The 14,835-nt window shown below is 42.7% G+C and overlaps 1 protein-coding gene across 5 annotated transcripts in view; it reads right to left on the bottom strand.

The window, feature by feature from the left end:
• uhrf2 (ubiquitin like with PHD and ring finger domains 2) overlaps positions 1–14,813 on the bottom strand; it is a 30,769-nt gene extending 15,956 nt beyond the window's left edge. The window contains exons 1-3 of one of the 5 annotated variants that reach the window (XM_086052906.1): positions 1,683–3,031; positions 1,002–1,194; positions 12–413 (exon numbers count right to left, since the gene is read on the bottom strand). In XM_086052906.1, coding sequence (XP_085909032.1) covers positions 12–413; positions 1,002–1,194; positions 1,683–1,828 — 741 coding nt within the window. In that variant the 5' untranslated portion in view covers positions 1,829–3,031. Of the gene's footprint in view, positions 1–11; positions 414–616; positions 715–1,001; positions 3,032–14,415 lie in introns of those variants that run through there. The other 4 variants (XM_086052909.1, XM_086052907.1, XM_086052905.1 and 1 more) reach the window with 4 other exon arrangements.
• Between the last annotated feature and the right edge of the window lie 22 nt (positions 14,814–14,835).

The raw sequence follows: 14,835 nt of genomic DNA, 5'->3' as shown, positions 1-14,835 counted from the left end.
CCGAGACTTACTTTGTACTTCCCAATACCCGGGTCCATCAGCGTGTTCTTGCTGGATGTGGGCGGTTGGGTGTCGCACGTCGGACTAGAGGGCTTAAATCCATTTTTGGTGCTAGCCGAGTTATTGAGGGCAATGGCGTCTGATTTGGTCTCATTGACAGCCTCAGCCGTGTTGGTGCAGTCATTGTCTTTATCGGCGGAAGTTTCCATAGCAGCGGGGGAGACAGGGGCGGGGCAGTCAGGGCTTTCGGCGCGAGGGACAGCGGAAGCCGGGGCAGGGGCGGAAGTGCACGCCACACTGAGGGGCTCCTTGGCCACGGGACTGTCCGGAGGGTCTTTTTGGGAGCGAATCAGCAGCTGGACGATGTCATTGAGACCCACGTTGTAGTCAAACAGCGTCTGGCCATCTTCCATCTGGTGAAAAAACACAAAAAGAGGTGACTGAGATAAAGCAACTTTTCCCAAAGTGGTATAAAGTCATACCACGCATATTTGTGATTCACTGTTAACAAATTCAAACTCAGTGGACCCCTGCATATTCAGTCTGGCATTCACAGTCACCTATTTGCTGATTTTTGTGTGGGACCCTAACCTAAATTATCCGCGCAAAAACTCACCTATTCGATGTTTTCCGTAGTGTGACCAAAAAAAAAAACCATATAAGTCGCACTGGAGTATAAGTTGCATTTTGGGGGGAATTGATAAAGTCCAACACCTAGAACAGACATGTCATTTAAAATGTAAATGAACAATTTGAAATAAAAATAGAATAGAGGCGCAACTGAGAATGTACGTGGTATTTTAAAATAACATATTAAGAGTTATTCCGATAACTATAGCATAAATAACATACTAAGAAGTTTACCAAAACCGTCCATGTCACTCCGGACTAACTAACACTAAAATCCAATTAAATCTTCCTCCCTCCTCGGTGTCACTTTTCATCAACGCTGCTAACTCCGGAGGTAGAAGTTGCGGCGCTTACTCTTCTACGTCACTTACGTCAGACTCGTCGTCAGTTGCAGTTCCAATTATTCCAGCCTTTCTGAATCCTGACAGAATTGTTTCGGTTGTCACCGAAGCCCATGCTTTGTCGATCCATCCAATGACTTCCTGGTAAGTTGCACGGCGCATTCTCCCAGTTGCCTCCATCATGCACTCCTCCCACAGGTTACGCAAAGCTGCCTTAAAGTTCCTTTTGACAGAAATATCAAGTGGCTGGAGTATTTTGGTGAAGCCTCCAGGGATGATGGCAGGTATGGAGTTGACATTTTTTAATTTCTCTTTGAACTGTGGCGTGATGTGCGCTCGCATGCTATCCATCACAAGCAGAGCTTTGCATGCTCTAAAGAAGCCATCCGGACGCTTAGTGTAGCACTTTGTAAGCCATAAATTCATCATTTCTGGTTCCATACACCCTTCCTCATTCACGGCGACTATAACTGAGGGGGATTGGATTTTTGGCATCGTTGTTTGTTTGAAAATGACCATTGGTGGCAATTTTGATCCATCTCCACAACATGTCAGCACCACTGTGAAGTGTGATTTCTCATTATCAGTTGTTTCTTTATTCTCACTCTTTTGCTTTTCCCCTGCATCACTTTGGCCCATGGTAATGTCAAACGTGAGGGGGACCTCGTCCATGTTAATAATATGATCCGGTGTCACGTTGTGCTCACTTACATGCTTCTTAATGAACTCACGGAAACTGTCGGCCCTGGCTTGGACGTCTGCTGGCAGTTTTTGCGACATCGTTTTCCTCTCGCTGATAGAGAGGCGATTGCGTTGTATGAAGCGATAACACCAAGAAGGTCCTCCTGTAAAGTCATTTATGTTCATCTCCTTGGCAAATATTTGGGCTTGGAGACGCAAGTTCACTGTTGACAAGCCTCTCCCGGCAGCAGGTTGTTCAAGCACCCATGCCCGAACTCGTTCCTCTAGCTGTAGCCACCTAGCTTTCAGACCGCGATTGGCTTTCTTTGTTTTCTTCATTTCCGTAAGAGTAACCTCCGCTTTTCGCCAGTCCCTTACAAGTTTCTCGTTAACTCCAAAGTTTCTTTCTGCTGCTCGATTACCGTTTTTGGCTGCATATTTTACTACTTTTAGCTTGTAAGCTGCAGCGTATGATTTTCTTTTCGGTGCCATTTTTGTTAAGCCCTTCTTTGTTTTTTTAAATTATCCACACAGGCCTAGCGCGCCCTCTTGCGGCTTAGTGTGAAAATGACATGTGAAATGATATACAGGCAGTCCTCGAATTACGACTGTACGCGACCTACGACGTTTCGATTTCACGCCCGTGCCTCTTCCTCTTTTCTTTTGTCCCTGTCTTGTTTTATGTTGATGAAGTCAGCCAATTTAACACACGACGTGCTGCCAACTGTAGTGCTTCATTAAACTTATATATCAAATACAGCAGGGGGTGCCCAAGTTAGGATCGTTGTCAGGCTTGTGCAAAGCTTACTGATGAGCTGATCATTTGAATCAGGTGTGGTGAAACAGGGCTACATACAAAACAGGCTGGCAAGGGGCTCACGAGGACCGGATTTGGGCACCCCTGAACTACAACATCTCCATAGAACAACAGAACATATCACTCAGCCGTCAAATGAGCCAATCCCATTTGTGTGCACTTCAGGGACCAATCGGAAAACATAAACTCAACGAATATTACAGTCCCCAGCACCCTAGTGACTATGTTTACATGCAGTTAATATTCGGTTTAAAGTCAATATTCCGATTTATGAAACATTCTGAATATCCCGTTTACATGAATGAGCGGACAGAGTTGCCCCGGCATTTGAATAATAAGCCACTGTGACGGCGACACATGGAGTCATGAGTGAAATGGACGTCATTTCCGCGTGTTACTTTCAACTGTCAATAAAACACTTGCTATTCATGTCACTCACCACGTGAATGAAGCAGCCGGTTTCCTCCTCGCTCCAAAAGTGTGCTTTTGTGCTGCGTCTCTGAGTTTGTTTACCGCTGCTTGGGTATTTCTGCATGAAAGCACGTCCTGTACTACACAGACCAGTATTCCTTGCGGTTGTGTATGCGCAGTGTCTCGATCATGTCTGCGCGTATCTTTGCCTTTTTTGCCCTCCTCTACTTCTTCTCTTCTTCTCCACCCACCTCAGCAGTAATGCTAAGTACAGCATGTTATGTTTTTATTTCAATGTATTTTCGTTTTTTTTAAAAAAATTTTCTATACCAAGCATTTTTAATGTAAATTTCGACTTGAAAGGTGGAATCCGACACACGCCGAAATTCAGGTTACACCAATTTACAGGTTTGTAAATTGAGGACTGTCTGTACCGCTAATAATGTGTTAATAATTTCACACATAGGTCGCTCCAGAGTAAATGTCGCACCCCCGGCCAAACTACAAAAACAACTGCGACTTATAGTCCAGAAAATACGGTACTGTCTTCAGTTTGTATATTTATTATACTGTAAGCATCTCTTTAACTCATTCACTGCCAGACATTTTCAGACAGTCTTTTACGCTAACGTTTGAAAAAAAAATTTGAAAAAATATAAATAAATAAATTCCTGGGATTGAATGGCTGGACTGTGAAAAGACAAGTACATTCGTCAATGGCAGTGAATGAGCTAATTGAAGTAACTAACTGTCGGTCCAAACGAGTTGCCACCAAAACTTGCACAACGAAAAGCGAAAAGAAGTTCTGCCTCCACACGCCCGCCCATCCAATCATAAATCAAACGGCAGCCATGTTAGATTTGTGGTTGATAGTCAGTGGTAGGAGACGGATACTGTACATGGCGGCACGCATGTCTGCTTTGGCTCACGATAGTGTCAACAAACTAGGACTAAACACAGCATCAAACCCAATGGAATCCCTAACAACAGCTGAGCGGAACGTCGCTAAACCTATGTACAACTGCCACTTTGTGTTCTCACTGCATGGATCCAATGGTTTCGGATCAGTAAACGCCAAAGCGCTTGCCCTTCTACCGCATTCCAGCACCATCTTTGTAACGCTTGCGCTTTTCTGTGCAGTCAAATGTTGACACCAGACTGCAACACTATGGTAATACTTCATCCTCATCAGAATAGCTGACGTGTACATAGAGGTACTGTTTGATTATCTGTAAGTTGTTTACTGTACTGTATTTTTAAGGGTGCAGCAATTTTTTTAAAGATATTTGTAGGTGGTTACAAGGGTATGAAAGTGTTGGGATTATAGTTTGTGATATACATTGTGGTTTAAACGATTAATATAGGCAGTTAGTTTCACTTTTAGGGGAGTGTTGAATATTTGCGTAAATTCGCCATTCGTGTTTCGGTACGGTTCTTATCGCCCACGAATAACGGGGATTCATGTTTTTTTTCAGTGGCAGCTAACCCCAATGGAACAATTGACTTATTCCCACTGTTTATGCTCAAAGATACCACAGGATACTTTCCTCTACATAGGAAAGTAGTACAGCAATCAGTGACAAGGAAGTAAAGGGATATGCAGTCCGCTCCAAAAGTACTGAAACGGCAAGGATCGGAATTTCTTAGTTTTTGTTGTATACTGAAGACATTTGGGTTTCAGATCAAAATATCAATAGATAGCCCGCTGGTCTTCATGTTTGCTGTACAGCAAATGCAGTCTTCACAGGTGAATCCCAAAGCCAAAAACAAGCACAATCTAACGTTTACGCAATCAATCAAAACGGCAACACCTGAGCAACTAGAAACAGCCATCAGTCATAAATTCCAATTCTTTTGCTCACTTGAAAAGTGGGTGGCTTCAAACAAAGGGTGCTCTTGTCCTGAGTTGTTTAACACATCTAGATGTAAACACCACAAAATAAAAGATGAACTTCTGTCTCATATTCATCTTTTAATCTGAAACCAAACGTACACACGTATACAGTATACCACAAAAGGAAAGGCCCCTCCAGTATTTTTGGAGGGGACCGTACCTCGACTGCTAGACTAAGATCTTTGCATGTCGAGGAGGAGCAATGTTTAGCCTGCATTGTTCAAAAGTCAATCCTTTGCAAGCCATTTATTCTAAGGGTAATGCTGTAAGAGGATTTTGAAATATGCGAAGTATTTTGGAATCATTGTTTGTAGTATATTGACAGTTTAAACTATTAATATAGGCAATTCTGAATCTTGTTGGAGGGTTGTCAATCAATCACATTTTAAAGCTATTCACGGTAGCGACAAATCTACATTAGAGTATGAGCTGAAACGCATTGGCTATAACGCCGTGAAAACGTTAACGGACAGCAACCCACCGTCGTCACACCAAAACAGCAAGCAGCCTGTCAAGGACAAAGAAGGTACATGGCTACATTCGATCGCCGCTCTCTGGAGCTTACAGAGGACGTTAGAACGCTTCAATAAGCACACCGGTGGCATTTAAGGACGTTTCCGAGCGAGTTCTAAAAATCATCCAGTGGTCCATATTGCTATCTCGCAATACTGAGTAGAAACATTCGTGTGTTTACAACATCAAAGTAAAGAGATGCACGGCGCCATATCCCGTGCTGCTTTTTACCGAAAACGTTATGAGGGAAAGAAACGATGGGTTGCCATGACGACCAAACGGGAGCAGACCCGATTTCCTACCCCCACCGCCCCCATCCACGTGAACCTGAATGTGTAAATAATCAAAAGTGCCATCAATGTGCCGCCCTTTTTTGCAGACTTTGCAGAGTGCGGTTCATTATATTGACCATTTACTCGGGTATGTAAGCCATCTAGAGCCAGTGTGACTCATTACAGGCGTCAGCCATTTATCTCCAGGTCCATTGTGTGCTGGCGAGCCAAGCATGGCTGCCACCGTCCCTCCAGGAAGAGACTATTTGAAGGGGTAGTGAGGAGTTGGGTGGGGGCGGAGGGGTGCATCTCCCCCCCCCCCCATCCCTCGCTAGTTTTAATCATCTGGTGAAATTTAGAACAGAGAGGCAGCGGCGCAAACCACCACCAGCCACCTGACCCAACCTTGGTCTTCCATTCCGGTCTCTGTTTAACCTTCACCGGTTGACCGCATTGAAAACATGGGCGAGGTTTTCAGTAGGGAAAAAAAAAAATAAAAAACGCTGCGGAATTGCATGTGCCGCATTAAAAAAACGAATCACATCTAGGCGGCTCTGGCTTTTTTTTTTTTCCGCCAGCGACTTCATTACCACCAGCACAATCGGCACCCTTGCTGTGACAGCCCAGTTTCCAATCACAACCCGCTCAACAATCGACAACACAAAGAGACCCAGCGCGCAGAAAATGAACCGTTTCGCCTGAATCCGTGTGCCGGACCGACAGCATGACCATGATCCGGGCATGGGTACATTCTATCCACGGTCATAAATAATGCAGTAGAATATAAACACACGTTGCCTCTGGTATCGTCATTTTATGACTCAGTGAAATGTCACGCAGTGTTCCATTTGGGGATTTAAGATCCTAACGAAGCTTAGGACAGACTGGAGACACTTGACTTGAGGAAAAGGCTTGCAACAAACCACAGCACTTCCTTAGCAAGGCAACTGTGTATGTGTGTGTGTGTGTGTGTGTGTGCGCGTTGTGGAATGAAACAAGCCCTTCTCTCTACAGGGCTAATTTCTCTTCATTTATTTCTGCCGGCAGCGTTTCAAACGGCGCGTTCCTCATTGTAGCAAGTACCAAAGAATATCAAACAGAAGCTCAAACAGAGACGAGCAAAAGACCTGTGGCTAACGTCAAAAATACAACAAACCCCCCCCCCCTGCAAAAAAATATAAAAAAGCACTTCCTGCTGTGGGTGACAAGGCCGAGGCGAATCTTGTCAAATTTAAACTTGTGTCACATTTTCTTTATCTGATCTTGTCTGTAAATAGGGAATTAAAAAAAAAAAAAAAGGATTTGGCCGCATTACCTTGCCCACATGCTGCTCAGCGTTCAAATAAACAACAACACAAAACGGACAGACTGACTGTGGAAAATTGACTTTTTAAATGCTTGTATACAAATAGTTGGAGTGTTTGCCCATCCATTAAGTGTGAATATAAACAACCAAGCACCAAGTGTTACCTTGACGGAGCGACCTGACTTTCGAGTTTTCCACTATGCAAAACTCACTCCGATGTTTTTTCTTGAGTTGTGAGCAGAAATCGTAGTTACGAGCAAAAGATGGCGACAGCAAACTTTACAACAAGTAGCAGTTCAGCAGACAGTGAACAATCCTTTGAAAACGAGGCCAAATGCTTGCCGTAGGCTGTTTATTGCTAAAGTGACTGGCAAACAAAACGTAAAACAAAGAATTATATGTTGTCTTGCAGCATGCACCAAATAAATTTGCCAGACGAAAGCCTGATTGTTTAATGATGAGACACGATGCAAAACGGCATTGGAAGGCTAACAAAACTAGCATCTAGAAAGTAAAGTACTGCAAAGTGCTATTTTCCTCATTTAAAAATATGCTACATACTTTTCTGATTGCGTTTTATAGGGGGCTGGAACGGATGAATGGCATTTCCGTTCATTTCAAGGGAAAGATGATTTCAAATACGAGTGTGTCGAGTTAAGAACATTATCAATGAACGATTGAAATTTGTTATTCAAGGCCCCACTGTTATTCTTCCGTTATCTGACTTTTTCAGAAAATCTGTAGCCATTCTACACTCCTGCCCGACTGTTACATAACCGAGGGGCTAATTTACATAACAACTGCCCATGCAATGTTTCTCACCCATGACTTGGCAGCAAGGCTGGGCGAAAATCCAGAGCCCATTTCAAGCAATGATCGCACTTCTGTGTGAAACTTGACGATCAATAATTCAGCGGCTCGGTCATGATGCGCTGCATCCACAAGCGAAAATGCAACTGGGGATATGGTTAAATTAGGCTTAATCATTTGCAGTTTGGACGTCTCCGGAATTCTTTAATAGCGCCACAAAAGGTCACTAGATCTGTTGATAGCCTTGCAAGTATGATGAAATATTAAGTGTACAGTAATTTATCTTTTGTGTATTTTGACTGAACAATGTCAGAGACCTTTTATTCAGCCTCCTGGGAACTGTTTTATATGGAAAAAAAAAAAAAAGCTAAATGTCCCGATAGAGCACAGCCGGGTCGTGATCGATAGACTTTAAAGCGAATGAGGAGTATGGCTGGTGTGTTGTTCTCCGAAAGGATTTTATGGTGTGAAACCAGAGCCTCCCCCCCACAGCGTTGGCGGCTACCCGAACCGATTTTCGCCTTCGCCCTCCACCCACAGCCCGTCTCGGCGAAGAATTGAGCAAAATAGGTCACGTTTCCAAAAACAATGGCGCGAGGTGTGTCTGCCATCCTTTAAATTTACACTAAAGGGCTTTTACCCTAGAAGGACTGGTTTAACAGTTCAAGAAACAGGAGAAAACAACATTCATTGAAATGACAATAAACATAGATTCACTTGAATAATGACATAAAAACATTCCAGGGCGATGCAGGCACCTTTTTCCAGGAACAATTTCATGTTTTTAACTCTGATTTGTTGTAAAAATAAGCTAACTGCTCAGTTAGCGTCGTTGTCAATGGCGGAATGTGAAGGACATTCTTAATGTTCAAGTCAAACAATTGTAAAAATTAGATAACCAGTTTACACAACATTTTAACTACAAGCTAAACCCGAAAGCTAACACTAATCTGTGCAACCAACTCAGTGCAGCTCTGCTTACCTTTTGACTTTAACATGATAGGCTGGGGCTTCATACCTGTGGGGGTTGGGGGTGTTTCTACATGCCTCTGCATGTTTCAGACAATGCAGTTCCTTGAAAGTGGCTCTGGAGTCTGGATCTTCACCTAGCCTAGCTGATAAATGCAAATGGCCAGGCTCTCCAGACTCAACTACTTGTATACAAACATGAAAAAGTTTATTTTTCATATTGTGTCTCCATTTAGCATCTGATTTAATCTGCCGATATTAGCTCTATTAAACTCAACAAAAATCAGCCGATTTTTTGCATAGTTTTTTTTTTTTTTTTTTTACACATCACAACATAAGTTCCAGTCAAACATTCCTCTCCCACAAAATAATTGGCAAAAAAGCACAATTTTGCCTATTTCCTTTTGTTAAACAAATAAAGGACAAAACATCGTAAAACAGTCAAACGTTTTTTCCGTCATTCACATCTTTATTGTTGTAAACATTACAGGACCCAAAAATAGAAGTTATTTTATTCATCATATGTATATTTGAAATGAACTAACCAATTAATCGATCAACAGAATTTTATTCTGCCAAATATCGGAAACAGCATCGTCTTAAAAGACATCCATATCGGTTGCGCCCTACTTAAAACCTTGTCTGTAGAGTTACTAAAGGTTTTATGAACCTGGAAGACATTTCTACATGTTCCACTATACCTGGAAGTCAACAGGCAGAAGAGAAAACATTACGTTTTGACTTGAGAGGTTGCATTGTAGTTGGAGACGGGGAAACGTGTGCAAAGATTCCTGATTCAGGGCCTGTCTTTGTCTGCTGACCGTCCATGAAGCGTACGAGTACAAACACGCGTGGCTGCATCAAACTGCCCAAAGTGGAGCCATCTAAACGTCCGTGCATGTGCAATAATCAAAACTGAAGCCTTAACTAGGTCACAGCAACAGTGTGCGCGCCTGTGTATGCGCACGTTTGTGTGTTAAGCTTTTCCTACGAGCCGACAATAGGCAACAGCTCACGGTGGAAAACGGCCCAAACTGGTAACGCATGAAACATGTTGAACCGTTTAATAAACAAGCCAATCTTTTTTTTGTTTTGTTGATTTTTTTTTTAAAATTGTCTTAACTGAAAGGCCGAGTGGAAGCGAGCTTGGGCGTGAGGTAACAAGGCCGTGTGGACAACAGAAGGTGTGTGCGTGTACGTGTTGTGAAAAACGGCCACACGAGACGCCGCAAAGTGAAACACAAGTAGCACGGCGGCGACAAACAGCGAGGGAAGGAGTTGCGATGGCGTCGAGACCCTCGCGGTGCCTGCAGTGGGCTGGAGCGTGTGTTTGTGTGTGGGTGTGTGTGTGTGTGTGTGTGTGCGTGCGTGTGTGTGTATGTGTGTGTGGTGGGGGTAAACAAGACGCCATTTTGAAAAGGAATTAAGACAGAGCTTTTCCCGTGCGCGGGAGGGCACCAGTTCGTGTTGGACTGGGTGTCGCTGGCTCATTCCATGCATTACTTAGCGCTCGGAAATCCCCAAATCAACCCTCCCTGCTCGTTTTCCAGCTAGACGGAGGAGGAAGCGCGGGATTTTGCAGTAGCGCGGGCCTCGCCGTTGCCAGCGCGGCCAGCAAACCCCCCGCCACTCCCACCCACAACCCGCCGCTGCTTTGTGACATAACCCAGCTAATAATTAAACCGTGAGCCAAACGCTTGTCTTTTAACAACATCAAATCTACGCGGTTTTCAGGCTCTCGCTTCGACATATGTGGAACCTTCACTATTTGAGGAGGTGAGGAACCAAGACGTGTCACGCATAGCAAAAATTCACGGATTGGTGTCACACACACACACACAAATTATAGGCACGTATACAGTTGTACCTTGACTTAAGAGTATGCCCAGGCCTTCAGATTTTTGTGTTACGAGTAGGCCTGAACAATTACAGTGACAAAATGGCCGCCCCCTGACATGGACAAAAACGGGGGGATTTTACGACTGAACTCTTAACTCACAAATGCAATACTACTCATAATGCCGTGTTCAGACTAATGGAGGCGCATCGAGGATTTTTGGGTTGACCTCCCCTTTAAAAACCCTAATTGAAATAAATATATAAATAAATAAATGGTCTTTCATATTCATTCATGGTTTATTTGCCTTTACAAACATATAAGACCAAAACATTGCAGTATAATAAATCTGATATTGGTTATTGTAAAACAGTTTATTGCTTGTTTTTGTTTAAAAATTACATGGAAAGAGGACCTTCAAAAAAATAATTGTATTTTAAAACGCAATCGCAATATTGAGGGTAGGGGGGGAGCAAAATTAGATTATTTTTCAATTTTTTTTTGCGTATGAGCTTTTACTGTTTTCACTGCATTCAATAAACTGATGAAAAATGCATCATTTTAGTAGAAGAATCTATTTTTTAAAAAATGGATAGCTGCTGCCCGACCAGCCACCCCTGTGGCATCTGGGCACACTGCAGAAACACCACAAAAACATGTGACGTTTCAAGCAAAAATGTGTTGTTGGGGGGGGGGGGGGTTTAGCTAATAGTTTTAATGATGATTTACAGATTATTTTGTATTAGTTGAGCTCATGAAAGACAATTCACTGATTGGCAAGGATTCGCTGTTTTCTGAGACCATGAGCCGGCGAGCTATGGCCTTCGAGGTGGCCACAAGGTCATGTTCTCTTCATTTATACTCCAAGCTTATCTTTGTGGCGGCCAACAAACAGCACAAAGATGTACAGAGAGGAGAATCACCCTTCAGCCACAGTCGCCATTTCCTTCATTGTAACGGAATTCCAACAGGAAGTAGTATGTTGGTCAGTTTCATTCATAAAGGACATTCTTAACTAGTGATATGCATGTGACTGCAGGAACTAGGACTCGGATGTAAACAACCACCGTCCACACACTGGAGGAGACTTCCTGTGTCGACATGGCCATAGAACGCTAGGCTAAAATGTTAATAGAAACACGAGGTGCCGTCGCACTCTGCTGCTTGCCGCTGATAAAGAGGCAAATCATTCATCCGCTCAATGGGTCTAATACACCTCATACACGCCTAATATTTGGGGACACCGTGCTACAAACATTGACCACAAAGTCACACACATTTGGGAAGAATACACTACGCACCTTCGCTTTCCTCATTGCCTGCACAGCAGCGGTGGCATATGTAAAGCTGATGTTCAGTGTCCAGAATATTTAGCAGAACAAGCAACAGATACCAGTGAGTGATGGAAGCCATACTAGAAGACAGAATAATACATACGGTACTCCCTCGCAAATAGTGAACATCTGCAAGTAACTGACACCCACCCAAAAAAGGTTTATAATTGCCCATAGTTGCCACAAGATGATGGCAAAGCACTTTTTATTATATTAGACATGGTTTTGGCCCAAGCGCAAAAACAGTGAATGGGTGAATTTTTCAGTTTTTCTTACTTAAAATTAAAATCACTGTAAAGTAAACATAAATATCTTGTAAATGTTAAACACCTCAGAAAAGAGTGTTGCTAACAACCTCGCCAAATTTAAATGATTAAATAAAATCATTCAAGGCTACAATTAAGGATTATTTTAATAATGAAATTAATCTGTCGAGTATTTTGATGATTCATTGATGAATTGGAATTAAAAAGATTTTTTAGTTTCTTTCCACATGTTAAGAAAAAGAACATTTTTTTGCAGAAAATGCACAAACATAAATTAAGATTTAGGTACTCAGAAAATAGGCAAATATATCACCAACTATATACAATGTGACTTAAATCGTGACAAATCAAGCCGCTTTCAAACGCTGTGGCATTTGTAATGGACTCTATCTAGCATCACCAGCTAGCTTGCGAGCGAACAGGCTTGGGCCTAGGTAACTTCCCTTTGCACCGGATAACCACTGATGCCAACAAAGACGTTCAAGTTAGTGGGGGAGGGGCGGACTCATACCCAGCGCCGAAGTGCATCACTAGCCGCCATTTTAGCTATGTCCAAAAAAATATCAGGAAACAGTGAGAAACAGTTTAATGGGATATCTCCGCATTTGAGGACTATATATATTTAGAAACAAATCCCTCAATTTATTTTACAGGGTCATTAAGTACCATTACAGAATACAATAGTATTTGTGGGAGACGAAAAAGTACAAAATAAAATGCTCTCTAATTAACGCCTTACTAATAGACCCCTGTTGTTGTGCAGTTAAGTAGTTAAACCTCCCCAGCCACTATGCACTACACTGAAATACGTTGTATTACCCTATTTAGCGAGGAGACGCGAAACAGAATCCTATTGGGGGGATAATGTTTTGGCCAATAAGTGTATATGAGGGTTGTGTGCAGATTTTATGACACCTGACAATGCGCTATTAAAATCATTAAAGACCTGAAGAACTGTCATAAAATAACTGTTGTGCGCTGTTGTCGTAAACAACTATTTTTTTCCCTGATTTTCTTAGGTCAAAATATAATTTGCGATGGGAAAGTCATCAAAATGTCTTTGCAGAATAGGTTACGTTGTAAACGACTTTCTGCCTAGTACTAAATAAAACAATTTAAAGTGACTATGCTGCTGTTTGATGGATTCATTGGTGTGTGACATATACATGTTTTTGAACACAGGTGAGTCCACAGAGATTTGACTCAAAATATGGATCCCACAGAGTAAACTCCTCAAATTGGGATCAACATAATAAACCAATTACACACCCTATATATAAATCTCTCTTCACTTCTTTCAGTTTAATTATGAATTTCAGGACTTTATCTTGGAAAAATAAGCAGTGGTTTCTTTTTTCATTCTGTTTAACCACACAGATTATAGATTACCTAAATTATGTTAGTCTCATTTTTTAGAAAAAAACAACGGCCAATTTAACATTGTTGTAGACTTTTTATATTCACTGTAGAATTGACTGCAAAATTTCTTGGGTGTTATGTATGAGAATTCACTCTTTGAGTACTCACCGATACCGATTACTACCTCTAGTACTTTTGAAATATAAATTTTAATTTAACACAATGATAAACAATTGAGAACAAAGACCTTTATTTCTGGCGCAGATGATGATTCGCCGATGTGTCAATCTGCCGCCGTATAGAGCCAGCTACTGCTGAGGAGGACTCAGATTTTTTTTGCCTTAAGTACCGGTGGCTAGTACAGTATCACCAGCTTCCGCGAGTACCTGTAACTTCACAATAAGGCCGGTATCAGTCCGATACAGATACCTGGTATCGGTACTCGCATATCCCTAAGAACTTCATTTTTGCTTTTGTATTTAGAGGAAGTACAGTTAAGAATCTGAACTTTCTTATGTAAACTAAAAAAGTTGACCCAGTACTTCAGTTTCTTTTACTCAAGTATCTGTACTTAAGAAGTACAGAGGGCGACTATTTTTGCCACCTCTGTTTTAATCATGCAGATATAAAGATGTAAAGACCTCAGTGGATGGGAACATGTGCAAACAGCATTGGTGATGTGGGTGGGTGCTCTCCTTCCTGTCTCTCACCGTCTCCCGCGTCAATGTAAACAAACATGTTCACGGCGCTTATTGTGTGTGCACAGGGACTCCCCAAAACAACTTGACATGACCGAGAGGACCACTCTTCAAAACGGGGAGGGGGGGATTCTTGCGCAACAGCTATTGGCGAATTCCTATCAAAACAGGAAGCCACGGAGTGTCACTAGTTTTTAGGAGCATGAAAATACTTATTTAAAAAAAAAAAAAAAAAAAAAAAAAGACGAGTGTTGCGTGACGAGTGGGGGCACCCTACCTGCTTGCCCCGGTAGAAGAGGCGCTGTTGCTGGGGGCTCACGTTGAAGATATCCCGTATTTTCACGCGGAGGGTCTCGATTTTGGTCAGCCTGGAGAGATCGTCCACGGTTCGGGTCTCCTTCCCGTCTATGGTGCGGACCTGGATCCACATCGTCGCGCCGCCCCTGTTTAAATAAGTCTCGACTAAAACGCGCGGTTTGATGTTAGGCGGGGTTTATATGGTTTTCCGAAAAATTGGCGCGGTGGTTCAGACGGACACAATCCGAGTCTCCATCGCGCTTTTTCCGCCGCAGAGGCAAAAACCGTCGGTCGGAGGACTTGTGTGTGCTGTGGCTCGTGCGGATGGTGTTTCACATGAGGTCGCGGCGCCAAGCAAGTCTCGCGAGATCTCACCCGCGAGACCTTTCGTTCGGTTGTT

This window comes from Filicampus tigris, chromosome 15, assembly GCF_054856515.1.
Source record: "Filicampus tigris isolate MCC_2025a chromosome 15, RoL_Ftig_1.0, whole genome shotgun sequence".
NCBI lineage: Eukaryota > Metazoa > Chordata > Actinopteri > Syngnathiformes > Syngnathidae > Filicampus > Filicampus tigris.
This window is presented reverse-complemented; position numbering and strand designations above follow the sequence as displayed.